The 27,115-nt window shown below is 42.5% G+C and overlaps 1 protein-coding gene across 19 annotated transcripts in view; it reads right to left on the minus strand.

The window, feature by feature from the left end:
* The window catches only part of LOC114789345 (muscleblind-like protein 1), a 36,794-nt gene extending 22,799 nt beyond the window's left edge, over nt 1–13,995 (minus strand). For 4 of the 19 annotated variants that reach the window (XM_028978672.1, XM_028978670.1, XM_028978669.1 and 1 more), the window contains exons 1-2: nt 9,606–9,989; nt 3,447–4,089 (exon numbers count right to left, since the gene is read on the minus strand). In XM_028978672.1, coding sequence (XP_028834505.1) covers nt 3,447–3,620 — 174 coding nt within the window. In that variant the 5' untranslated portion in view covers nt 3,621–4,089; nt 9,606–9,989. Of the gene's footprint in view, nt 1–3,446; nt 4,090–4,417; nt 4,456–5,971; nt 6,146–8,739; nt 8,891–9,605; nt 9,991–13,336; nt 13,363–13,888 lie in introns of those variants that run through there. The other 15 variants (XM_028978676.1, XM_028978675.1, XM_028978665.1 and 12 more) reach the window with 9 other exon arrangements.
* Nucleotides 13,996–27,115: the final 13,120 nt, after the last annotated feature.

Below are 27,115 nucleotides of genomic sequence, written 5' to 3' on the forward strand. Positions count from 1 at the left end.
AGAATTTCACTGACACTGATCAGATTATGTAAATACACTAATATATTAATAAATATATTACTAATATACTATTATATTAAATGTATGAAATGTCAAACTTGAGTCAATTGCATAATTTGCTATGAATGTTCTTTGTTGCACTGAATGCACAATTTGAAGTTGGCACAAGTATTAGTGTCTGATAGAAGTGGGTTTTAATGTTTGGTTTGAGTGTTGTGGCACAGGGTGGACCTCGGCCTCTGTTGGCAGAGAAGTAGATTTGGTCTGCGGAGGAAACTATTACACAGTTCTGTCTACGCTAGACCAATCTAGCTGCACTGCAGCGAGCAGACAATGTCCCTCTGTCCACATCTGCCACACACACAGGCACACATAAAAAACAGACCAGCCTTACAAAAGCTGAATCCAAAAATAGCAAAATAACACAAAAATATATGTACTTAATATATCCACAAGAGACGCACTAGTGTGTGTGGTTGTATGTGTTATGAGCTACCATCTCCTGGGCTACGACCAAATGAAGAAAGAGCTGGAAAGTGGTGCTGTCTCACCCTCCTGGAATCCCTGTGTAAGTTTTGAGCGAATAAGTATGTTTGCCTTTCTGCCGACGAGTAAAAATAGATGGAAAATTACAGAGTGGTGTACCCCTGCTGCCCGGAGAGGAAGTGGCGAGTGCAGCACCATTGCCACGGTGATGTGAGAGGGGAAATACTCTCTGCCGGAACAACAAAACACCAGAGCGTCTAAACAAGAGGCAGAGTCTCCAAAATATGTAACCGGCCTAATGCCACACTGACACAATCTAATGACACAAGTCACTTACACAAAACTGCACAAGGGACATAGAATAACAAGCTACGGAGTCCTATTTCATAAGCACTGTAACAGGTATTGCGTGTGGGGCTTGTATGTTAAGGTACGGACAAATACGTAAATAGACAGTTAAAAACAGGATATAGCCACTTCCTAGTTATCTTGAAGAACATAATCCAACTGCTAGTATGTAGAACACAAAAATTATGTTTTCAGAAGGTTATTAGGTTTAAAATGGAAAAACCCCATAGCCATGACTGACAGTTCACACACACCCCTACTTCCTCATTCTGAATGATGTAAAACCCCCTCAATTAGTCACATGAACAAAGTAGTGCAAGCAAGTGTTGCCAGATACTTGACTGTTTGAGCCCCAAACTGTCCATAAAGGCACCAAAAACACACAAAAGCGATACAGTGGTTTTTAAATGCCAAAAATACTTACAATACTAAAATGACATTTGGGTTCCTCAAAGATGCAAATTTCTGTCCTCAAAATAAAACTTTTTCATGCGCCATGAGCTGACATCACAAACATGATCACTGTGTCTCAGGACCACATCAGGACCACAGGACCAAAGCAAATAAGCAGGTAGATAAAAAAAAGTGCTTTTATTAAAGAATTCAGGTCTAGAGCATCCAACCTTCCTGATCCAATCCAAAAATATGGCCCTGAGCATATCATAAGGCAAGATTAGTTGGGCAAACCTTATGCTATTACAACCATATCTTCAGGCATTTATATATGGCCCTCCAGGGGGGAAATATGGCAACCATCACTGAACAAAATCTTGCTTTTTGAATGTGTTTGCACTTGGGAGGTTTTCTGAGAGCACACATTCCCTCTGCTCTAAGGGTTCACAATCACAAAGATGTATCTAAAACCCTTAGTCAGAAGTGTGGGGGAAATATTCTTTCTGAGTCGCAGCAACTTAAAATTTGACTAAATAGAAAACTGTCCATTAAAATAACAGAAGATTGCTAAAAAGGTCAAGCCATTTTAATGTTGTAAACAGTATCACTATTGAAGGTGGAAATGGCTGGAATAGTCTCAAGTTACAGGGGAACGCTGTGTCAGATTCGCTAGATCATCAATCAACATTTGAATTAAAGCGCTAAGAATCTGTGTAACTGCACATGGACATTACAAGAAAGCAGAGGGAAATGGTGGACAAGTGGAAGAGATGGGACCTTGAGATACACCCACATGTGTGATATGTTGTTGGGAGGGGTTTTAAAGAAAGTAGAGAGCATGATAGCTATCATTCATTCCCATTGGCTCCTCCCATTTTAAAATTCATCTTAACACTTTTGCCTTTGCACATTATCATGAATCCTGAAGACAGACTTGATGTGACTAGCAAACACAGATTTCAGGGTTTAAATTAATCTAAAATATCCTGTTCAGGTTGAAATTAGATACTGCATGTCTCATGTTTTGCATTCAGATTCCAGGACATTTTGTGTCCAGAAAGAGGGCCAAATTCATGACAGTCCTAGTAAATCCTGAACCACTTTGGTTCCATTTGCTCAGGAGCTGTTTGAATGTATGTACATTGCAAATATGACTAAACAATGAGGGCAGGAATTTATTGTCGAGTCTTCTAAACATGATTTCAGGTGCTGTGAGATGTTGCTGGAGCCACAGCCTCATGTTAAATAATGTTTGTAGGCAAATCATTAATGGGTTGCTCCTTGATGTGTGACCATGGACAGTTACACTTTGTAAACCAATGAAGTACAAATGTTTATCATTGTTTCTTTGTTTCTTTCCTTGGCAGCCTGATTTATCTTTCAGTCATACATTCTAGTTTTCCATTTGATGAAATGTGTTATAAAACTCAATTGAACATTAACACGAGCTACTAAATGTGTAATAATACAATCTCTTTTCGCCTTTTCACCTGTGACCTTACAGAGCAATTAGGATCCAGATTAGAATTTAAATTGTAAAAAATATAAACCACATTAAATAAATTATGAAATAATAACATTATATATATAATATACATACAAATGGAATTGTATAAATAGGCTCAGGCCATAGCGGTACTCTCGCACATACACAATGAAGTTATCAGTGCTTTCTATTCACTTTAAATGGGGTGGCGTCATGCACCGCTAAACTGAATTTTGTGTCTAACGCTTTTTGTAGCTTGCGGTTCTTGTTGCTGAAAGTTAAACAATGTCGAACTTTTCAAGCACATAGCAAGCATAAGCCAATCATATCAAACAGTTACAGCAATATATGTTTGTGTGTGGGTGTGTGAGAGAGAGGGCAAGAAAGAGAGAAAACACACACTACTACACAGTTTGTAATGATGAAAAATTCCAACCCCCACGTCTACCCTTGAATTTCACCTTGAATAATTTGTTCTGTTTCACATGATTTCACAGTTAAATAAATGACCTATATTTTTTAAATGTGTACCATACTATAAATGGCTTTTCAGATCTCTGCTAAACTTTAAAGGTCATTAACAAAAGCCTAAAGGTAATGCACAGGAATAACTTGAAATAATATGCAGATGGACAAAAAAACCTGTGTAACTAGCTGGTGTCACATGCTGCTAATGAGGATTAGCTGAACTGAACGTGCATCCTTGGGACCTGACCCTACGCTTTTTGCTCACCTTCAGGGAGTCGAAGCAAGCGATGACCCTTCCGTTTTCCACCTGACAGCTTTTGGCGGGATGGGCAAATTTGCACTCAGTGTCAGAGCGTGAGCAGGTGCCCCTCTGGAACTCCCGGCACACCTCCAGGGTCAGCCACTTAGTGTCCCGTATTTGCGACATGTTTATCGCCATTGTGATGCTCCCAAAACAAAGACAAAGTAAAATGAAATGGATCAAATAAATCCTGTTTACTGCTGGATTTCTATGTGTGGATACTGGAATAGAAGCTCAGGTGTGACGCCTCCTCAGATAAGTTGCAGTTTTCAGACCCCAGACAGTAAACTTAAGAACAGCAACAAAAAAAAAGAAAAATCCAAATCAGAATTCAAAAATCTCATTCAGACAGCATCCCACATCCGTGCGGGACAGACTCCTTTGGAGTGGCTCAGTCATTCAATCAGGCCAGGTTCTCCAGAGAAAGAGACCAGGAGGGATTGGACGGTGAGCCGTAGGCTGGGGTGCGAGGGGGGCCAGGAGGGACAGGGCTGGCGTGTTCCAGACAGCAAGCGCAGGCGGAGGCGGGGGGGCTGAGGAGGCGGGGCTCTAGAAGCAGGTCAAAGCTGCAGCAAACGTCAGGGAAGCCACTTCCTCTAGTGCCCACCTGTAGTGAGGAGAAAGAGAAAGAGAGAGGAACGTCTTTAGCGCTGAACATGTTCTCCCCATTGTGTTGTCCACTGAGAGAACACCACTGTGCCTCAGTCTCTCAACAGCTGTTTCAAAAAGAACCACAATGTGTAAAAATGTTAGACATAAGGGTGCCGGCTTTAAGCAAACAAAACATTCTGTCACAGACCAAAACACATACACACACACACAGATTCAAGCATAAATCCACACTCCCACACACACCTCTTTACAAAGCTCCCCTTCACAATCTCTACAGTGTCTGCACAGCCCTGGAATATCAAATCAAACACCGTATCACTTACAGCACAGCGCAGCACAGCCAGCCGTAGCAAATCTATTTAAAAGAGAGTGAAAGAGAGAGGTAGATGGGGGGGGACGTGGGGAAGTAGAGGGGAGGGGATTCTCACTTCCTTTTCTCAGAAGAGGAGAGCGCAACAAACAGCCAATCAGAAGCTGGCAAGCTGCAGCAGCGGTCTGGGCTGAGTGCCAGGTGGGAAGGGGGGCGGGGCTTAGGTGAGGCTGACCTAACTGACGGCCGTTATGGAGCAGGGGAGAGACGAGAATGAAAGAAGATTCTGTCGACTTCTTCAACGTGTGAGCCTGCGGACATACTGGTCTGTTTACATACAGGACTCTTTACTGGTCTGTTGCTGGGTTTATCCATGCGTCCCCATTGCTGTAACTGTTCCATATATATATATATATATACACACACACACACACACACACACACACACACACACATGGCATCTTTGCCATCCAGTCAGCAGGAAGTGTCAAATTAATGAAACACTGTGCCCCTCTGCAGCCAACATGCCCAAAACGACCTTATACATTTACATTTAAAGCATTTATCAGGCGCCCTTATCCAGAGCGACTTACAATCAATAGTTACAGGGACAGTCCCCCTGGAGCAACTTAGGGTTAAGTGTCTTACTCAGGGACGCAGTGTCCGTATCTGTTTCCTTATTCTGTAATCTGCACAGCAGAATGGCTGCTCTTTCACAGGTCTCTTCGTCCAAGAGTGACAGTGGCCAAGGAGCAAGCTCCGAACGTGACTGTCGCGACTTTACAGTTTCACCTTGAATGACTTCCAGTGGGCAAGGTAGAGCAGCGCGCTGTCGAAAGCGACCTTTGAAACGCTGGTGTGGTTTGAGCGAGCGATAAGAGGCTGGGATAAAGTCACGTGACCAAACGGAAGGTGACCACACAACAATCGTATTCTTTTGACAAATTTGCCACATGGGCCTTACAGAATGTCGAGCTGTCTGAATCATCTGGAATTTTATTTGTGCGGAGCGTGCTGATGCCTGTTCCCTACTGCTGCAATTGAAATCAATCACAGTAATGGCAATGATTAAAAAACAGACAGTCATGCCTAGACTCATGCCCAAAACTCCCAAAAGATTTGGTGCCACATTAATGCTTCACCTCACACTTTCTCTCACCTTATCTGTGCCTTTCAACTTCCCATCTGAAGCCCTTTGTTCTTTGTCTTGTTTTTTTTTTTTTTTTTTGCCCTTTCTGTCTCCAAACCCTAATATACACAGAGGAACGTACACAGAGGAATATCCTCCACTTCTCCTCATCCATTATCTACAAATGCCTGGATGCATCTGCCGTCACCCACAATCCTTTGCATTGTGCCTGGGCTCCTCTGTCTGCAAGGTCCTCAGAAGCTGCTGCAAGGTCGCAGGAGTGGCGAGATGATGGGGAGGGAGAGAGCGGGAGGACGAGAGGAAGGAGAAGAACAGCCCTGTGTCTGTATCTGATGGTCGACACGCAGCGCGTGACGTGGCCAACAGCGTTTAAAAAAAAAAAAAAAAAAAAAGTGTGTGCAGCAGTTTTGTGTTTACCTGACACCGAGGCTGGGGGCACAGATTCTAGGGCAGCGATGCACCGCTTCTGTGCTTCAATTTCACTCGTCGGCACAGGCCCAGGTTTGCAAATTCACCACTTATCTACAGGTGACAACCCCTTCTGTCCTCTTTCCCTCCTCTTCATTTCAGCAGCAAATAAAAGTCAACAGCCTGCCCACACAACACGGCTTCACGTGAATGCCACTTTCATGCCAGAACAAAATCACAAGAGCTAAATTGAACAAAGAAAAAAAACAAAAAAAAAAACACCTTCAATCCAAAGCCTGCAGCATCTCTCTCTCTCTCTCTCTCTCTCTCTCAGCCAGGTATCTGCATTCAGCAAAAGCTGTAGCTCTGCAGTGTGGTGTGAGGAAAGCGCAGTTCCTTTCACTGCAGGCAACCAAGCACAGAGGCCTTGAATCACAAACGGTCGCCCTCCTCATTTCAAACTGTGCAGCTGCATTCAGACTGTGCAGCCACAGTTCAGTTTTTTTATACACCCTCCCTGAAACACACTATGTAGACCTTGAGGTTTTCATCACAGCTTATACACACATGATAAAACCGGTGTGTCAGTGAGCAGAACAGTGAGGGGAACAGAAGTTAATATTTTGGGTGGGACAATCACTGATCCAGCAATTTAGTGCTAGTGCTATGTTATCGACATTTTGATGTCCATTACTGATGTTTCAAAGTTCAGATTGGATACTTACACCTGTTTGTGAGAAGCAATAAACAAAGAAGGCAATTTTTACCAGGTCGTCCTCCTTGCATTATTTTCAAACTATGCGCTAAGCGCAACACTGTGTGCTAAACGTGGGGTGCTACATGTGTGGGGTCAATTAGGATTTACATGAATAGAAAAAACACAAAAAATCTGCCTGGCAGATTATTTTGAAGAAAAAAACTGAACAAGTTGTACGTTTTATTTAAGTTTATATTAATAGTTTTCATCCTATAGTGGGATTCCCTGTAACCCCCACCCCCAGTTAACATTGTGCTGACCTCTTTGCCTCCTTCCAATTGACTGAGCAGTCCTTGCGCTTCACACACACACACACACACACACACACACACACACACACACACAACTACATAAAGGCAGGCACCAGCAAAGGTGCACCTCTGAGATTATTAGATGTGTGGGATAATGGTCAATCTCATTCACTAATGCTGCCGAGTTGAGACTCACAAGGGGCCAAAATCCTCCCCCCTTCCTTCTCATCAGCCATCCCTGAACACTGGGACGTATCATTAAAAGTTACACCAGGCAGCTGCGGTTGCCTCAGTGGTGGAAGTGTTTAAGACGAGAAGGGAAGGGTGGGGTAGCTTGGGATGGGTGTGACAAACAACAGGGCGGGGAAAGGTCCAAAATGTTCCAGAATTCTACTGTTGGGGACACAATCATCTGGTATAACAAAAGGCAAATAATGCTAACAGTTTTAGAGGACAAAGTGACATGTGGTACAATTTACAATGAGGTTTTGCCATAAGGAATTTGACATCAATTTAAAACAGCTTTAGTGTTTTAAACTGAGGGCACAATTGAAGATTATCATTTGTTCTTATTTATATTTTAAGAGAATTAACAAAAGGTGGGATATTTCCTGCTCTTTACTTTATAGCATTAAATCCCAAAAACTCATTGAGCGTGATTGCTAGCTTAGCATTAGCCTCGTCTGCCAATACACCTAACCCTTAAATAATGCAGAGAACATAAACCATGCGCTGCAAAGCATGTGGTGGGAATTCCCTTGGGTTTAATGCCACAGTATGAAAATGACAGGGTTTTATGAGGAGAGCCCTCCCTCATCCTTGTCCTAAAATCAACCCAATGTGACTAAGCATGTTATCATGCCAACATTTTGGCTAATTGACAGTTTCATGGAGGGCCTTCACAGTAATGATCTTTACTTATTGACCTTTCAGGGCTTGACCTTGCTGGAAGTACTGGGTCAGCTTTTCTCCAGGGCTTCTGCAGTGCTGGTTTTGTGGTTCTTCCCATAACATCTAATAATACAGCTGGCTTCACTGTAAAGGATCCGTTATGCTAGTAAATGCCTATGGTGCTACTTTTTCATGCTAGCCAGCATGCTTACATCCACATTTTTTTTCACAGCCAGCGAGTGAAAATTATAGCTTAGGTCTTATTTTGCTCCAATGAGCCCCATTAACCTGGACTGAATGAATCTCCCACACAGACAGAGAGAGGTGCTAGGGGAGAAAGTTGGGAAGTGTTGTCCTAAGGGAGAGGCCTGTCCCAGAGCGCAAGGCTGGGTTCACGCTGATGGGCGTAACACGGTTTCCGTACTTCGGGGAGAGAAACGACAATCTGCAATTTACAGATTACCCAAAACCAGCCAGTGAGAGCTTCTCGGCCGTTTGGTCACGTCCTCGGGGTGGGACCCAGACGCAGTTCTTAGACTTAGAGAAAATAAATGTCTGGCCGGAAAAAAAAAAAAAAAAAAACGCACCTTGAAACTGAACAGAATTACAAACTGAATCAGCCCGACTTCTGTAACCCTTAGACAGCCTAAAGATCCTGACCGTGGCTGATCATAACCCTGCCTCCTGATTCGGTTTGGAAACAGAGCATGTGACTGAACTCCCTCCAGGCTGTTTTATTTCACCCGGACGACAGTAAATAACAGCGCGCTTGAAACAGAGCAGCCTGTCTGTGCTCTACCAGCCCGCGGTCTGGTGATCGATAATCGTGATGCGTGCTCTAACCCCGGTCTGTTTCCGGGGAGGCCAAGTTTACTCACACAGCTCCAACTCAGCGGCGTGACGCACCGCGAAGGCAGGCAAGACGCAGCGCCAACAGCTCCGCTTCAACTCTCATTCCTCCTCGCGCTTGTGAACACGCGCACAGGACAACACGCTCTTGCACACACACAACGCACGTACACGCCCCTCTCAAGAGGGCCAGAGTACTTGGCTAGGATCCACTGTAACTGACACACGGCACTCACCATATAAGGAAAGCAGCAGCCGGACACGTCATGCCGTAATTTTAATGCGGCAGGCGGGGAGAGTTCACCTTTCGCAGCTTATGTACACACAGAGAGGGAAAACACACATGCACAAACGTGACCGAGCCAAGTGAGCGAGGGGGCAGACAGCAGGCAGCTCCGAAGTTCAGCAGTTAACTAATCCAGACCCTCTCCAGACGAGAGCGGCACCGCGTCACGCGGACCTCTGCTACCTGCGGTCCCTGCGCAAGAGTGATATATCCGTCGGCCGCATCCCCTGGCTACGGAGAATCTGCCTAGCGCTAAAGAAACACACTGGCGCCCACACACACACTCCCACATATACGCACAGCAACCCAAGAACCGCCTACTGAATAACCTTCTGCTTTCTCTTCTGCCTGGGAGTGTCTGTACGGGCGTGTGACTGTCGGGGACAAGACAAAACAAACAGCTGCCAGTGAGACGCTCCTAGAATGAGTGCCAGCAGAAATGCAGACAGACAGACAGACACACACACACACATGCATATTTCAGGAAGTGCTGCATTGCTCTTAGATGGATGCATATATATATATATATATATATAGAGAGAGAGAGAGAGAGAGAGTTTTCGTTCCCATAAGAGAAAGAAACACAAAAAAGAAGAAGGGAAACCTTACCTCTCACATCGTTGTTAAGTATGAACCTCCCGTATGGCTTGTGTGTATGTGTGTTGTGTGTGTGTTTGCTCAGATGTGGGCAGCAGGCCGCGACAGCAGAACCCCAGGCACCGGGTGGACCATTCTTGTGCAGAGCGAGAGAGCAAGAGAGAGAGTCACGCAGGAAAGCGAATGTCTGGCCTTCCGTCACTTCGTCTGAGTGTATGTGTGAGCGAGCCAGGCAGAGAGAGAGAGAGAGAGAGAGAGAGAGAGAGTGAAAGAGGGAGAGAGCAAGAGACGCGGAAAGAGAAGAGAGGAGCGGCGGCAGCCGCGGAGCTAGCAGTGTTTGGAAGCACTGCGCAGACTGTACAGGCGAGCCGCCACTCAACACGTGCTAACCCCGCCTCCCTTCCGTTAACCAGGAAGAGCTCCTTCTCCCGCTGCACACCCTGGCTTTTCAAAACCAGCGAGAGAGCAGCGGGCGGGAGCGAGAGGGGAGGGACAGAGGGAGGGAATGGAGCAGACTGGGAGGTACAGAGCGAGGAGGTTGAAAAAAAAGAAAAGAGGGAGAGCCTTCCTGCCTGCAACAGATTACGTAGTCTCCCCCTTCCTCACACTGCAGATGACATACACACACACACACACACACACACACACATGCACATAACACACACAGATTTAAAATAAATCACCAGCCTTCGTACAAACCAAGCATCAAATATCACAGCTGCTAAACACAAACCCGCAGCCTGCGCTGGGTTCAGCAGTCCTCTCACTAAAGACAAGGTCCAGCCACAGGAACACTCAATGGAACGTTCTGGATGTGCATGGAAACTGCTCTTCATGTCTGACGTCTGAAGTGAAATCGTTGAGACACACCATATTTCCCTCAACTCAGGCAGGGAATTCTCTCAATAAATGGGAAGTCGTACTGAAATGAAATAATTTAATGTTCTAGGAACAAATGTAATTGTTTTAGACATTCAACTAAAATGTTCTTCCAAATACTGTTTATTATAAAAATGTTATTCCTAGGAGCTGGTAGCTAGGTAGAGAATTTTCTGCACTCTGCAAGCCGTGTCCTCTCTGAGGGTTTGTGCAGAGAATTTTTATTCAAATCAGCAACCAATACACGTTAACAAATGCTTCAGTCAGCATGTTCACGCTGACATCTACACTGCCCAGAGTCCTTCGTCTGATAAATATAGTGTCGACCACAGAACTGTGAGGATCTGACTTCTGAAATTTCACATTTTTTAAAGGAAATCTCAGTCATCACAACTTTGTACTGTAAATAAAAATACATACAGAAACCAATGAAAATTTCTACAAATTTAATAGAGCCTCCACCCTGATTAAAAGGACAAAACGTTGAATGCAAATTGGCAATGCAAATGTATCTTGACGATGCTTCTCTTTAAACATGTTTTGACAGTTGATAGAATTCTTCCCAGCCGTCACATGATAAATTATGGATGTTGGATGAGTGCCCTTTAACTGCAAATCACAGTCTGTTCTGAATCACTCGGGTCATCAGCCGAGGGGTGGAGAGTGTACTCTCCGCAGTCAGTGTTAAGTCAGTACCAATTTACACGGCCAAACCTGAACCTAGGGTGACAATCAGTGTGCCACGGCCAAATAAGCACCTACTACAGTTACCACATGCTGTTTAACCCTTAACACGCCCACCATACACACACACTCTCACTCTGCCTATGAGGGTGCTGTTTCTTCCATGTTAAACCACACAATATGCAGACAGTACAAGTCCATATTGCCCCAAACAATAAGTCATGCTAAGTTTGCACGTCAACTTAACATGGTTTGTTAATGGCTAGAAAAAGCAGAGTTCTTTTCCCTCTCTCCCTCAGTGCCACAAGGAGAGCTGTGACTAGGATGTTGGCGGTTATGGAAGGAAAATGAGAGTGAGAGAAGAGTCAGTCATTTTTTCCACTAGAAAAAGAGCTATTTTGTACATTATTTTCACTGTGAGACAGTCACACATGAAAGTCCATTTAATTAAGTTAAGGAGCGGAGTTGGCCATTCACTGGGGCCTGATCACTGTGACCATAAAGCATGGTGTTTAGGACTGATGCTGTTGTCAATCTCATCTAAGCCAAAAAGCTTTCGGACGGACTCACTGTGAAATGTTGTTGTGGAATTTCCCATCTCCTTCTGCTGCCTCTCTTTCAACTATACTCTCCTTATTTGTACATCCTAATACCTTCTGAAGCCTTCACGCAGTGGCCTTTGTGGCTAATGCAGAATTTTGTGCTTCATCTGCATTCCTACAACAGGCTGACAGGATGACACTTGTGATGTGGCCATATAACTCTTCTAGCTAAGCACTGTAGCAACGATTCAGATTCTGAATGCGCTTCTAGTACAGAAATATATCAATACTACAATTATACATTATTAATACATAGAAGTGTTGATGTGTCCAGTAGTCACCATCACAGGCACCAGTAAATCCCATTCGTAAAGACTAGTCAGACACAGCTAAGTAAAGCATGTTATTCCATCTGTATTCCATTGGCCATGCTTCTAAACTCCATAAAAAGGGAGTGTGTTTTGATGTGGCTTTTTATTTGGGGCCGAATGAGGGATGTCATTTCTGAGCAGGACTTTTTACATTAAGATGATGTGTGCAGCGGTCATAAACAAACAGTACAGCATTGTTGCTGAACAACAGGGATGACACCTTTCAGAAGATCAGGAGGGCTCTGTACATACAGATGTGGGATACAGTGCATTATTTTATTAAATAATTATATCTGTTGTCTACAACGTGAAATGTTAATTAGGAGTCTGTAGATGAGGGGAACTGTGTATTTCATGTATTATCTTTTTACATTCTTACACATTTAACCCAATTACCTCAGTATATTGTAAAAAAAACTTCAACTTTTTTTTTTTTCCCATGAAGTTACATTTACATTTACTTAAGTACAACATTTGAATATTTACTTTAAAAAAATGTCACTGACTAAAAGTCACTGACCAAATGTAAACTGTTACTGGTGCATTAAATATTCATTTGGCACTTAAGGTGTTTTGTTCAATATTGTATGATAAATGTAATCACGGGCCACATTTTTCTAGCATCGACTTAATAAACTTTGAGAAATGTTCAGACTTTTGTTTCAGAGAATCATGCTGCTTTCTTTGTGCAGATCTTCTGAAACATGCAAGCAGGAAATGCTTGTCACGTCTGCACAAAGAAACAGGAAACTGGGCCACCTAACCACTGAGGTGACAACGTTGATCCTATTATGTGTCACTGCACTTCATATGGACCAGAAGCAGACTTTGCATGCTGTCATTCTCATTTTTCAGCAAGAAGCTGGTATTCATGAAACAGCCTGTCACACTAAACACCAGCTTCCACTTCATAGGTGAAATAAAAGTGTTAACTTCTCTCTCTATGCGTGAGATGCTGAGACTCGCATTTCCCCCTGCACTGGTATTTGCCATGCTTCTGTAAATTGCATTGGCCAGTTGATGTGAACTCCCAGTGCCCTACAAGAATCTTTCCATAATACCTCAGGCCGGGACAGTAGGTCTATTTATCCCCCAGCATCAGCAGTTATCTCACTGTAGCACGCCATGTTCACCGTGTGCTATGAGGTGTAAGTGAGCCTCAGACCAGAGGTCTAACAGGAAGTCCCAGTACAATGCAGCTGACCTCATTCAGAGTGCAGCATATTTCTTCTCTCTTATTCCAAATAAATATATGAAGAGCACAAACCTGTAAAGCTTTAAACATGTAAAGCAACTTGTCAGGCGACACAAAATATTCACCACTCCTGAAACACATAAAACATTCAAGAACTAGTTTCTTATGGCCACTGCAAGTCGAAGCGAGCATGGTGAAAATGCCCAAAGGAAAAACTGAATAAAGGCCACACCCAAACAAACCCTTATAGATAGACATTATCATTAAGCTCAGGAACAGCAAAATAGAATCCTGCAATGATGATAATGTAGGCACCTTCCAGCTTTTTGGACTAAATTAAAATTAATGATGCAATAACTTTTAATACTACCTACACATACAATCAAAGTAGAATTATATGTAAATAGTTTAGAGAACCACATAGAAACGATCACATTTAACACCTATGGTGATATTATTAAAGCATTTTTACATGTAAACATTATATATCTACAAAGCAACTAAAAATTTAAAAGAATATATTTTCCATTTTCATACATGATTCGATTGCTGGGAAATATATAAGTTAATCTCATAATCATAATCATTACACACATGCTAAACAGGTTGAGAGAAAGGTCTTACCTGTCTAAGGCTCCAACACTGACATGCCACTGGGGCCACTCAGGAAACTAAGACATGGGTCACCAATGCTGCTCGACGCAGTGCATTGTGGGTCAATAACGCCTTCTTTTCCTCTGATGGTTTGCCTCAATGGCGCCTTCTGCCTAAGAAGACTTGAATCACTTTCTGTGTGTGTGTGTGTGTGTGTGTGTGTGTGTGGGTGGGTGCATGCATGCATGCATGCATGCAGATGTGTATTAATATATCTGTGATGGCCAACCGTGTCTGCACAATACTAGATTACCCTACTAGCCACCCATGTGATTTGCATCTTCGTTTACAATATAAGCAACAGAAAATGGCAAGCCCTTCTTTCATCGCCATCACAGCCACTACCTCTTCTGTACTTCTCTTTTACTCTGTGAAAAAGAGGAAGTCCCCCTGCCATTTTACCACCATGCAATTGTGGAGATAAAGAGCTCAGAGGCCTAAACAGGAAGTGGGGTGTGTCTACTTTGTGGAGAGAGACTGTGTGTGTGTAAGAGATATGTTGTTTCAGTTCCCCCTGTTATTGTCCCAGGTGCATTATCAGGCCATGTTTCATGCAGTTTATCACACTTCCTCTTTTAACCAACTCACCTGCACAAGACACTAACAGATGTGATATGTGTGCCAGCACACAAGTTTGAGTTAAGTTTCTAGCCATTTAAAGGAGAAATTAGAAAACTATTTTCAAATAGGGTGTTCAAGAGAATCCCCTTTCTAACTTCCGACATGATAGTAGAGAATATCTACTATCTAGAAAATAAGTCTTTTAAAATTCACCAGTCCTAAAGATGTTGTAGCACCTGCACCACATGTGTCATTTATTGGCTGATTCAGTTGTAAGCAAGGAGTGGAACCTTGCAGCCATGGTCTGAGAGGGAAAGTCTGCTCCCAGTGGGGACTGCAGCAGAAAAACAGCAAACAGCCTATAATGTCAGGACACATACCTGACTGATTCCTGGGGTGCTGAGGAGAGATGATCCAATTTGGTACTCCCCTCCTGGGCAAAGGGCCTGAATGACTCCGTCCCATTTAAGATGCCCCCGACACTGCAGTCCCAGACTGGCTTGATGCATTCCTCCCTTTTCTGAGCCAAGGAACGGTGGGGAATGAGGAAAAGAAGGGCAAGGGAGGGTGTGAAAAGAAAGAGAAATCAACGTATCTTGACAAAACAAAGAGTGTTACAATAGCCCAAGCCAAGATCCATTACATATATTAAATAAATCCTTCATGCAATCTTTCAATTCAACCTTCAATCACAATGACACATAACCTTGCATGGAAATGATCAAGCTACCATTCAGTAAGTGATAAGTAAAGTACTAAGTAGTAGGGCTGCACGATATTGGGAAAATATGCGATATTGTTGTTGAATATTGTGATAACGATATTTCTTGCGAAATAACATTTCCCTAGAGAAATGCTTTTTAAATTATTATTATTATTAGCTATTTAGAAAAAGCATTTCTATATGTCATGATCATACTGAAATAAACAGGTAATATATATTCATCTGATCTAATTAAATCTAATTCAGGCTAAAAAGAAACAATATGTTGAGGAAGATGCAAATATTTAGACTTTAAAACATTATGAATGACTGACTTAAATCCCTCATCAGATATTCTGATTTCTGGTTTGCTGTTACCACAGACCTGCCATCACAATATGAATTGCTTTCAAAAATTACTTTTTATTTACATGTAACCATACACTCATCAAGAGTGTCTTAAAACAAAGGCATCTTTTAAACAAAGCCAGCATAAGAGGTCAACAGCAGGGCAACAAGGCAGGTATCCACCGAAGATCACGCCCCCTGCCTGCTCCAGTTACTTCCAACTACCAGGCAACAGCCCACTAATTCCCTAACAGTCACCCTAACGGTGGGTAAACCTTGACTCACTTACCCCAGAGGCAGCCCTTATGCTAATTAGGCCATCCCTATTGACTGCCAACGCTACAGTACTTTCACTTGAAAAGAGCCATTTCCCGCCATGTTTCGAATATGACGCCGCCTCTCCCGCTGCCTTATGGGATAGTGAAGTGTCCATCGAATGCCTACTACAGAATTCGGCTGGAAGTAGTAGGTCATCCGGGTATTTCTCGTCGACTTCGAATTTTTTTTTCGAATATTATGAATTCGGACATACTACTCGCCTCGCATACTATAGTGTGGCAGCGGAGGCCGGCCATGAGTTGGGACCAGCATGCCTTGCGGGTGAGATACGCACCGACAGGACGGGCACGCCCGGGGACTGCAAATAGTTAAACCTGTTGGGGTTCGGGATGTGTGTGTTATGGGGATCTAATGTAGCGTGTGCAAGGGGAGACACTATATACGGAGAAGTAGTGGTGTAGGGCTGGAGGAGAAGAATAAGTAAGCCGGAGGAGTAGGTACTGGCTATTAGCGCAACCTATTGGCTTCCGTTCAAAAAGCTTTAATCTGAAACCCTCATGATGGAGCCGATTTCTCCTTTCATGACCTCGCAGCGACGGCTCATCACAATAGTATGCGATTTCAGACGCTGCATAAATTTCATTTATCGCAACTCTTTGCGATACAGATATTGCGTATACTAATATCATGATAATGATAATTTGTCAATATATCGTGCAGCCCTACTAAGTAGTACTAAGTATTTAATAAATGAATGGATGGAAGAGCAATGCAAGCACAAAACTACAGAAATGAACAATGTGTAAGAAAAACAGACGGAAAAGGAAATTTTTAGAGACGAAACCAGACTACCAGCTTTAGTTTTGCGCAACATTGATAATCTGCATGTTTCTTATTTTAAAGATATTTTAAAGATTATTTTGCCATAAAACTGTCCAATTGCACCCATGGCCAAGAGGAGGAACAGTGTTAGACGATATCTTTGGAAATTAATAGTCAGGATGAGACATGTCACCACTTGTCAGAAATTTTCTCAAGTGTCACTGTCATGTCAGAGGTGATATGCATTAAAATAATTGACCACCCTGTCCAATGGAATCTGGCAAACCAACAATTTTGCTTTGCTTTGTCTAATCAATGTCTCATTTGAATAATTGCAAATTACTGTTAGGGTGTAGCACAGTTCTCACAGACTGTGAGATTCAAATAATTGGATTACATTGGATCATGAAACATTAGGTTTCTATTTCTCTGTGGTCTGGACATAATGGATTAATTTTCAGACTTTAGGGAGATATTAGGGAGGGAGAGATCACATTCTTACTCCTCCAATTCGGGCATACTGGGCCTATAGGTTTCTTGTGTAAACCCATTCATTCTGGATTAATCTCATCATCAATTGTCCTTCATCCGTCAAAAAGAACACTTCTACAGTATAAAATGAATGGAACTTTCTTGTAGAGGAATCATAACCTGTCTGGAATCACCAACAATGTAGATTTACATTCATTCCATTTACATTTCATAAAAAAACTGACATAATAACTCACTTTAATAAAACACCATTAAACGACACAAACCACCAAGAAGAACCAGCATAAAAATGTTGGCCATCCCGGTGGCACCTGACAGTTCATTGTTTGCACCACAATACATGTTTGCTGACCGCCTCGACCCATCCCAACCCAACCCGGCTCGGGCCAAGATTTATGGCTCTAGACTATATAGCATACAGAATTATACAGAGTTTGATTATCCTACTGTATGTGTTATTTGGATTTTTTGCATTTACTGTTTACAAATATAATTTTGGTAACCTCAGCACAGATAAAAGTCTGCACACCCCAAGGTTTGGAACCACTGCACTAGGCTAATACCACCCATGTGGTATGGATTTCAAAATACTTCCTGGTTGGCATAGTAGCCTTCTTTCTCACAGTCCCTGAGGCCACTGAGGCTCTATGTCACATACCAGCACACACAGCCTTTCATGTGCTGGTGGAGACAGGGGCAGGTGAGGTGATGAGCTATCAGCCCAACAACCTTCATTCATTTAAACTTGCTAGCCACTACAAGCAGATGCCATGGACCTATTGCATTGTCAACAGATATTCTGGGACTGCTCACATCACCGGTTATCAGATTTCCAGTCGTGCAGTGCTAATCCAAGGCTGGAGCTGAAAGGTTTTAATGAAATATCAATAAGCACACTTGAAATGTTGGTTCGACCCCAGACGGCTGTAGAAATCCACAGGCTCTTCTTGAGAGACGCTGGGTTGAGGTAATGGTGCATTAATCGACTTGTGGATACGTTCTGTTTAGGAGAAGGGAGGGGAGCTGTCACATGCTGTTCGATCGTCACTAAGTGAGCATGGCCTCATACTTCCAAACAATTATGCTGCAGAAGACAGGCAGGTTAGGGCAAATATAGACTGTATTCTAGGTTTCTGGTGTTTATTATAGTTGAAAATATTCTACAAGGCAAGATGAGAACAATGCTAGATGCACACAGGCTACTCAGGATCAAGGTAAATCAAGACTGGCGTCACTGCATTGCTACATGGAAATGAAATGCCTCTCAATTATTAAATACCTGGGATGGGTTGGAAAATGTTAACAAAAAAATAAAGCAGTAATTCACAAATTTCCCTTGACTTTTATTTCATTGCAGACAGTATGAACACAAGATAATTCATTCATTTTTTTTTTTGGTCAACATCATTTGATTTGCAAATAAACATCCATTCTTGCCATTCAGGCTTGCAACACATTCCAAAAAAAAGTTGGGATGGGGGCAATTCAAGGGTAGCACTGAGATATAATAACTAAATAATGATGTGATTTGAAACTGGTGATGTTAACAGATAATTGCAATCATGATTCGGTACAAAAGCAGCATCAAGGAAAGGCCTACTCCTTCAGGAGCAAAGATGGGCAGAGGATCACCCGTTTGCTACCATACATAAATAGTGTCCAGAAGCTCCGAGGCATCTGGGATGGTCCATTGTCCAGTGGAAACGTGTATTGTGGTCAGACACATCTTTTTGGAAGAAATGGACGTCGTGTGCTGCGGACCAAAGAGGAAAAGGACCATCCAGGCTGTTACCAGATACAGGTCCAAAAGCCAGGGTATGTCATGGTGTGGGGTTGTGTCAGTGCCTTCGGCAAAGGTAACTTGCTCTTGTGCGATGGCACCAATCAATATCTCAGTTTCTGCCTTCAAGACAACGTCTTTTCCAGGGACGCCCATGCATATTTCAACAACACAATTGCGCACCTAAAATGTTGTTTGCAGGAATAATGGGACAAACTAACATCTGCAACACTTAGTTACTGGATTTCTTCAATGCCTAAATGTCTTTTAAGTGTTGTTAAAAGACAGGGGAACTGTACAAAGTGGTAAATACTGTCCTGTACCAACTTTTTTTGGAATGTGTTGCAAGCCTGAATGGCAAGAATAGATATTTATTTACAAATCAAATGATGTTGACAAGAAAAAAAAAGAATTGTGTTCATACTGTCTGCAATGAAATACAATTTGAGGAAAATGTATTAATTGCTTTTTTCTTTTTTTTACTCACAATTTCCACCCTGTCCCAACTTTTTCTGATTTGGGGTTGTAGTATGTTTTGTGGTATAATACAGAACATTAGGATCAATCATTCTTTTCTATTTCTTTATTTACAGTACATATATTAAGATTTTTTGTGCTACCCCTGGCTCTTCTTTTTGATTGCCCTTACATGTTCCTGTTCTGACACCGATGTTGCCGACTGATCTCTATGCCCCTGACCATTCTTCTGCCTTAGCCTCTGATACAGCCGTTCTTCGCATTGACAACTGCCATCGCTAGCCTATTTTTCAGCCTGCCACTTTCTGCTACAGCCACACCATGGTAGAACCAGCCTCCTCCGCTGCACTGTGTGCTTCTCCCGCTGTGGAGCAACAACCAAAACTGATTCGCACTCACAAGCACACCCGTTCATGAGCCCCCTCCCTCGCTAACTCTCTGCTGTATCCCAAGAACCATTGCTCGGACAACCCCAGCCCTCTGGCCTCCTCTCCAATTCCAGCAATGTCTGCAGCACCTCGATCATGACACTACATTATTCAAGTATTATTCACATCAACAGTCAATACACATGATGCATAGGTGGCCCTGAGCAAGTCATTCAAATGTGTGTTGGGTCCTAATCATCCACAGATGCCACCTATATTCAAGTGATTAGGACTAGGTGTGTTAAAATTAATCTCATAACTGATGCATTGTGATCCAGACATAGACGATTTTAATCCATGCTTTTTATTACAAATCATCTGGACTACTGCAATGCACTTCATGTTGGGCTTAACCTTCCTGTGTGTTTTAAAACACATTTTTTTCTCCTTGGCATTTAAAGATGTTGGTTTTAATGTTTTATTGTGGTTGTTATTATTTTATTGTTTTATTCGGTGCTGTGCTGTGTTCAGCACAGACAAAAAACAAAGTGATTTGGACCAGAACATAATCAATTATATCATAAAGACCCCCCAACCCCAATTCCTTCCTTTAACACACATTAAAAGAATAAAATTAATTAAAAACTTTTATTTGCACAAGAATATAGTTGTAGGTTTTTATTATTTTTTTAACACTGCAGGCTACATAGAAAATATATTAGACCTGTAATCCATAAAAAGTTAAGCCCAACCTGGCCCAAGATTGAAAGAGCTCAGGATGAGCCAAACCCGACTATGACCGCGGGGTGCATTTAAAAAGTGCTTGTAGTGAATGTGCGCCGGCCTGGGTAGGAGTTCGGCCTTGTCTACATGGATTAACACCCTCTGAACACCATATGCATTTTTGCTGTGCTTTGTAGCTGAGTTCATTTGGCTTTGACACTTAATGCTATCTAATGCTCACTGCTATTTAGCATTCATTGGGATTTAGTCAGAAATTGACACCAAAAAACCTTGCATGCAGCATTTGACTGATGTCATCCAAATGCACAGCCGACTGAATGCTGGTGTTGCTCCAATAAACAGACAGCATTTAGTCTGCACTCACCTGACACAACAAACACCAGAAAAACTCCTGGTTCAGATGCCATTTGAACCATCTTCCTTTGAAGCTTGTGATTGACTTGTGGATACATTCTGTTTAGGTGAAGGGATCCAGCGGGCCTGTTGGCGAGTCAGACGGCAGGTATCCCAGATGTAGGCCAGTTTCTTGTGGTCACTCAATACAAATAATGGATACGCTGTCCTCTCCTGCCTGTGGAACCACTCTTCTAGTGCTAATTTCGTAATTTTGATCCGCAATGGGGCAACAGAGGACAGCCCCTAGCCCCAGGTTGGAGGCATCGACTTTGACCACGAAGGGCAGTTTTGTGTCTGGGTGTGTCATGATGGGGGCTGTGGTGAACAGGTGTTTGAAGGTGACAAAGGCATGCTGGGCATAGGGAGTCCTTTGAGGAGGGAGGTCATGGGTTGGGCTATTTGAATCAGAATGTGGGACCTGGGGGACAATCGAAGGGGCTGTTGTGTCCATGGGAAGCCCATGGTCTGCCGGGCTGTTGGAGTGGTGGAGCTTGACTGCACACGCCGAGTTGGTGGACCAGAGGCCTGAGAGGAGGCAGACAGAAGGGGTTCTACTGGGAGCATGAGCATCAGGATCAAACGGGAACAGGCAGGAATCATCCAGAAAGCAGAGTCAGGCTCAAAACTGGTTAGCAACACAATACTCAAGACAGGGAAGGGCTTACAACAACGTGAATAACTACGACAATGAGTTTGCGGTGCCCAAGTGCATGAGCTGAGCTCAAGTGCATGTGCGTCTCCAGATTAGGAGCTGGCTCAGTGCGTCCTGAACAGATTTCACGTCCGCTGTGCCAGGTGATGGCCTTCTTATACTGTCACTGTGGAAGGGTTTGATGGCACAGTTGGGAACGTGGAAGGAAGTGGGGAAGATGGTGGACTGAGGGGAATCGGATCAGCGATGCTTGGAGCATGGGAAGGTGACAGTAGGTTTAGGATCATCAGTGTTTGGGGGTCATACACATCAGTGGTGCAGGTATCAGAGGCAAAGGCAGGCGAGTAGTCAGGAGTGGAGCAAGGAGTAGGCAACATTCAAATTTGTCTTAACAGGCAAGGAATATCCAAAAGAGTCGTCAAAGACAGGTAATGGTCATGGGTCAAACAAAACAGGAATATAATAGTTAGCAGCACTGAGGTAAACCAACTATGAGCAGGCGATGTTCAAGATGGCCAACCACGTTTTATGCGGGATGCTGAAATTGACCTTGACCCCATCTCCTTCAGGGTGGCCATCCCTTGGTGCGGCTGTGCAGCCCTGTTCTGGTATGAGTCGGCAGCCATGACAGAAAATATTTGCATATTATAATACTTGGATCATATTTTCAATTATTAAATCTGTCAATGTCCAATATGTTCATCTTATATGTATATCATATGAATATCATATCTTCATATCCTTCATGGACCAGTGGCCCTGAGCTACTGTGATGACAAAGGCAAAACAACCTCACTCAGACATAATAATACCCCCTCTTAGCCAAACACCTACCACCATCATCCCTAAATAACTGTCATGGAACCCGCCCAAAACTTCAAGTCCATAGCAAAGTCAATAAACCACCATGGAGAGAGCAACATTATCTCATTACCGCATTCCCACGTGGAGCAAGGGAGAGACATGGGGGAGGGTAGGAAAAGATAGGAAAAACAAATGTGGGTGCCATGAGTTATAAGTGAGAGAAAGAGAAGCAGATGTCCAGAAACTGAGAGCTGTGCTATAAATACAGCCATGCCTGCAGGCCGAGAGACCCCCATAATCGCTGGGTGGTAAATGACCAACAGGACTTTTTTTGCAGATGTGACATCTTATAAACTAAGATGTTATAAACTTGTCTGGGACTTAAATCTGCCTGTTTAAAATATATCTGCTTCCAGGTTACAGCCTTTCTGCACAGGTAGCTAAAGAACAGTTCTCCAAAAATAATTCTGCATGCAAACGTACATCTCAAATCTCACTAACTCAAGGGATTTCCTAGATTAATTTCCCATATTCAAACATATAGGACAGACCATATCTCTTTCTGTGTGTTTGTATGCGGAATTATATGAATCTGTGAGGATCTGCACTTCTAGAAGGGATTTGTTTATAATGTATAATGTTTTGTGATCACTGAATTTGTCATTGCCTGAACCAGGAATCAACCAAAAGATGTGGTGATTGTATGTGATGCACAAGACATTTTGATTCCCATAAACTAGTGGTCAGAATTATGAACAAATGTGCCATGTATGTAGTACTTGACGTGCCTTAATACTGGGTTGTTCAATATAAAGTTATGAAAAGACAAACTTCCACAATAAAATTGTGTGAACTCTACAAGCATTCAGACAGAGCTATTACACCAAATATTTTAATGTATATCATGTGTCAGAACTGTGCAACACTTCAATAAAATAATGTTTATGCAATACCAATAAATGCAACTAAAATGACCAAGATGATGAGATGCACGGGACAACAAAGTCAGTGGTCTAAAATCTACATGAGTGCTGTCAGGTGAGTACTAAGTGTTAAAATGTGGTGCATTGTATGATTTTTTTTTTAATTAACCCTGAGGCACTATTCAATGTAGCATATATAATCTGAAGTTTGAATTTCTGGGTTATGATAATAATTTGCCTTGAATTTACATTGCGAGAGATAACCATGTTTCAAATGTCTGCATGACAAATGATATATTTTGTAGCATGAGGCTTTTACTACAAAACAGCTTTTTGAAGATTTTCCATAATTCTTGTTATGAATGTGACTTCCTAAAAACCCTTGATTGGAGCCAACACTAAAAAGGGTTTATTTAAGACAAGTTATTAATGACATGCATCAGGACACAATAATCTTATCTTATTGCCTGAGTTCCAGTGGAAGGTTAATCAGAAAGTCTAGCGATATTTCTACAGTCCAGAAGTTTACAGATGACAACATTTCAATTATCATTACACTGTATGAGAATGCTTAAACTACAAAGGACAATGATAATGTCCCCACAAGGCATTAAACCTGTTGACTACTACTGATGATTTACTACTACTAAAGTGTGCAAGCATCACATCACAATTAGATTAATTCACTAGCCTGTATTTCAATGTTATTCTACGGCAATGAATTCCATTCATCAGTTCATACATTTTCCATATCGACTAGTTCAGGGGGCAAAGTCAGTTACAGGGAAAGCAGCCAAGAACAGCCAGACCAACCCCAGGTAACCCATGCAAACATTGCAGAACATGCAAACTTCATATAGAATGCACTTCAAAATCTATTGTGAAAATATTTGCTGAAATTGAATACAGATGACTTTTCTAGAGTCCAGATCTTATAATCCCCATTGGATGGTGTTTAATTAGCTGTAACCCCAGTGCGCTGAGGAACAGCCTACAGCTGAAAGGTACTATGTTTAGATTTTATTGCCAATATTGAATTTTGTATGACCGCCAATATAGTTCACATCAACCTGACATGATGGTAATGGCTTCTGTGATTCATTTCTTTCTGCTTTTCTGTAAAGGGTATAAAACAACAAATACTTGTGGTGTGAAAGGTACAGAAATGTTTATGTGCTTGTCCATTTGTGTACATTTTTATAACCTATTTAGACGACCAGACAATAATTGGACATGAAGGCAGAAAGCTGTAATGGCTTCCCCAAACCTTATGGTATACATTATAAGATATTAAAATATATCAAATAGTTATCTATTATGGGGCAGTTGTGGCCTAGTGGGTAAGGAGGTGAACCTGTATTCAGAAGGTTGCTGGTTCAAATCCCGAACCGCCAAGGTGCCACTGAGCAAAGCACCGTCCCCCCACACTGCTCCCCGGGCATCTGTCATGGCTGCCCACTGTTCACCAAGGGTGATGGTTAAAAGCAGAGGACACATTTCGTTGTCACCATGTGCTGTGCTACAGTGTTTCACACTTTCACTTTACAGTTAAGATGAAACTATTTCACAATAAAAAGCGTGTGATGTACAAGTATACCATCTACTGGCCAACATTAACATCACAACAAAAACCAAGCTATTGTTTTTTGCTGCTTGTCTGTAGCTGTGACTGATATTGTGAATGATGGTACTTACATGATGGTGATTTACAGCAATTTTTTTCTCAGATGAACAAGCCTTTTGTTGTTAATTGTAATGACCTCCAGGAGGTGGTCATCAAAAAAAAGGCAGTGGGTACCCGGCACAAAGTCGCACAGAATGGGAAGTGGAACCTCACAAACACTGCGTAATAGACACCTGTCCCTATTACAACATATCTTACAACATGAAAGAAAAACCTGAAAACTAAATAATTGTCTCCGTATGTCTCCGCGGCCTTTTATAGTTGCACCTCCATCAAAATACCGGACATCTGACCAAATAATTTAGCCACAGCAACATGAAATCCACTAACGTTAATGCATTGCTAAACATGTTGCATTGATTAATTCCCTGGTAGTATTAAACATAAGGCTACTACATTAAATACCAAGCTAGCAGGACCAACCTGTTCACTACCAAATTACACGTATAAACAAACCTTACAAATCTAGTTTTTTTCCACGTTATTAGCTGATAAGAACATTAACTGTTAAGAATAAGGTAGCGCTAATAACAGATTGAAATATAACCTGCCGTGTGGTGTGGATAAAAGCCTCGTTTTCCTCACCTCGCTGCTGTTGCGTGTGGCCGAGTCCCGAAGGAGCAGAACATTCGCCTGAACCGCGACTGCTCTCTTCAACTTTGAAACTTTGAAACTTGTTTGGAACAGCTCTTTTAATGTAGCGACCTACGAGCGTGAATATTCACTGAAAACGCGCGGAATGTGCACTTTTCCCACTACGCGGCGTGAGGAGAGGTGCACCCACATTCCAGACAATAAATATCGAATATTTATCCAGACCATTTCAGATTAGGTGATACAATAAAATTCAAGTCAGGTCACTTTTCCACACAGAACCTGCATAATTCAATTGTAAAATATATTAGGGGGTACGTGCAAAAAAGAAAACATAAAATTAGCTGATTGCACAACCTTGGCTCCAAACCTGCAATGAACTCCAAGTGAAGTTCAGCTGTCCTAGTTATATTTTACATCAAAGGGATCTCATTGTAGAAATGTATCAGTCAGATGCAACATTTCCACAGCATTGGATACCATGACGGTGATCATGGTCATCATAAAAAGAGAAAATATGGGACAACAGTGACATTGGCAAGAACCGGATACAAGGAAAATATACCAAAAACTGGTTGACCTACAGTTTGACCTACAAAAGGCCTACAGCAACCCTGGTGGATCTGCAGGAATTGCAAGTGGTGGTTGTGTATTAGGCTACATGTGACGATCTCTCGGATTCTCCATATGTCTGGACTATGGTGTGTGGTTGCAAGGAGTCCATCCAGGTCCAACTAAAAGGAGCAAAAAATTAAATGCATGGTTAAATATGTTATGGACTGCTGAAACCGATGTTATGCTTTTGGGCCACAATTCCAAAAACAACACTTTGCATTACCAAAAGAACACCATATACATTGTGACAGCCTTAACATGCTTCGGTGTTGCTTTTCTTCAGGTGGAAGGAGGGCTTTGATCAAGGTGGAGGAAAATATGTCACTGTTGGCCCAAAACCTTGAAAAGAATGGCTTCACCAGACAAAAGTGAAGGATTTAAAATAACCCAGCCAGAACCTATACCAATACATGAGGTCTGTGTGGTGTATTAAAGATGGATGTGCACAAGAGATGCCCTTGCAATCTGAAAAATTAGGAATGCTTTTGCAAGGAAGACTGGGCAGATATTGCCAAGTCAAGATGTGCCATGCTGACTGACAGAAAGGGAAATTAAGGGAAAGTCTTTTTTAGTCTATCAGCTCCCAGGAGGGTTCGTAGCAGGTCGTAGCAGGGCAATTTAACACTGGGGCATTGGTGGCCTAGCAGTTAAGGAAGCGGCCCTGTAATCAGTTTGCCAGTTGCCAGTTCGAATACGGATCCGCGAAGGTGCCACTGAGGTGCAACTGAGCAAAGCACCGTCCCCACACACTTCTCCCTGGGTGCCTGTCATGGCTGCCCATGCCAATTACATGGCTGTAATTGATTAAAAGCAGAGGACACATTTTGTTGTGTCACCGTATGCTGTGCTGCAGTGTTTCACAATGACAATCACATCACTTTCACTTACTGAGTTTATGGTGGTGCTGGTGTTGTGTTTTAATATGACCTACATTAACAGCAAAGAATCCCACGAG

Source organism: Denticeps clupeoides, chromosome 4 (genome assembly GCF_900700375.1).
Source record: "Denticeps clupeoides chromosome 4, fDenClu1.1, whole genome shotgun sequence".
Taxonomy (NCBI): domain Eukaryota; kingdom Metazoa; phylum Chordata; class Actinopteri; order Clupeiformes; family Denticipitidae; genus Denticeps; species Denticeps clupeoides.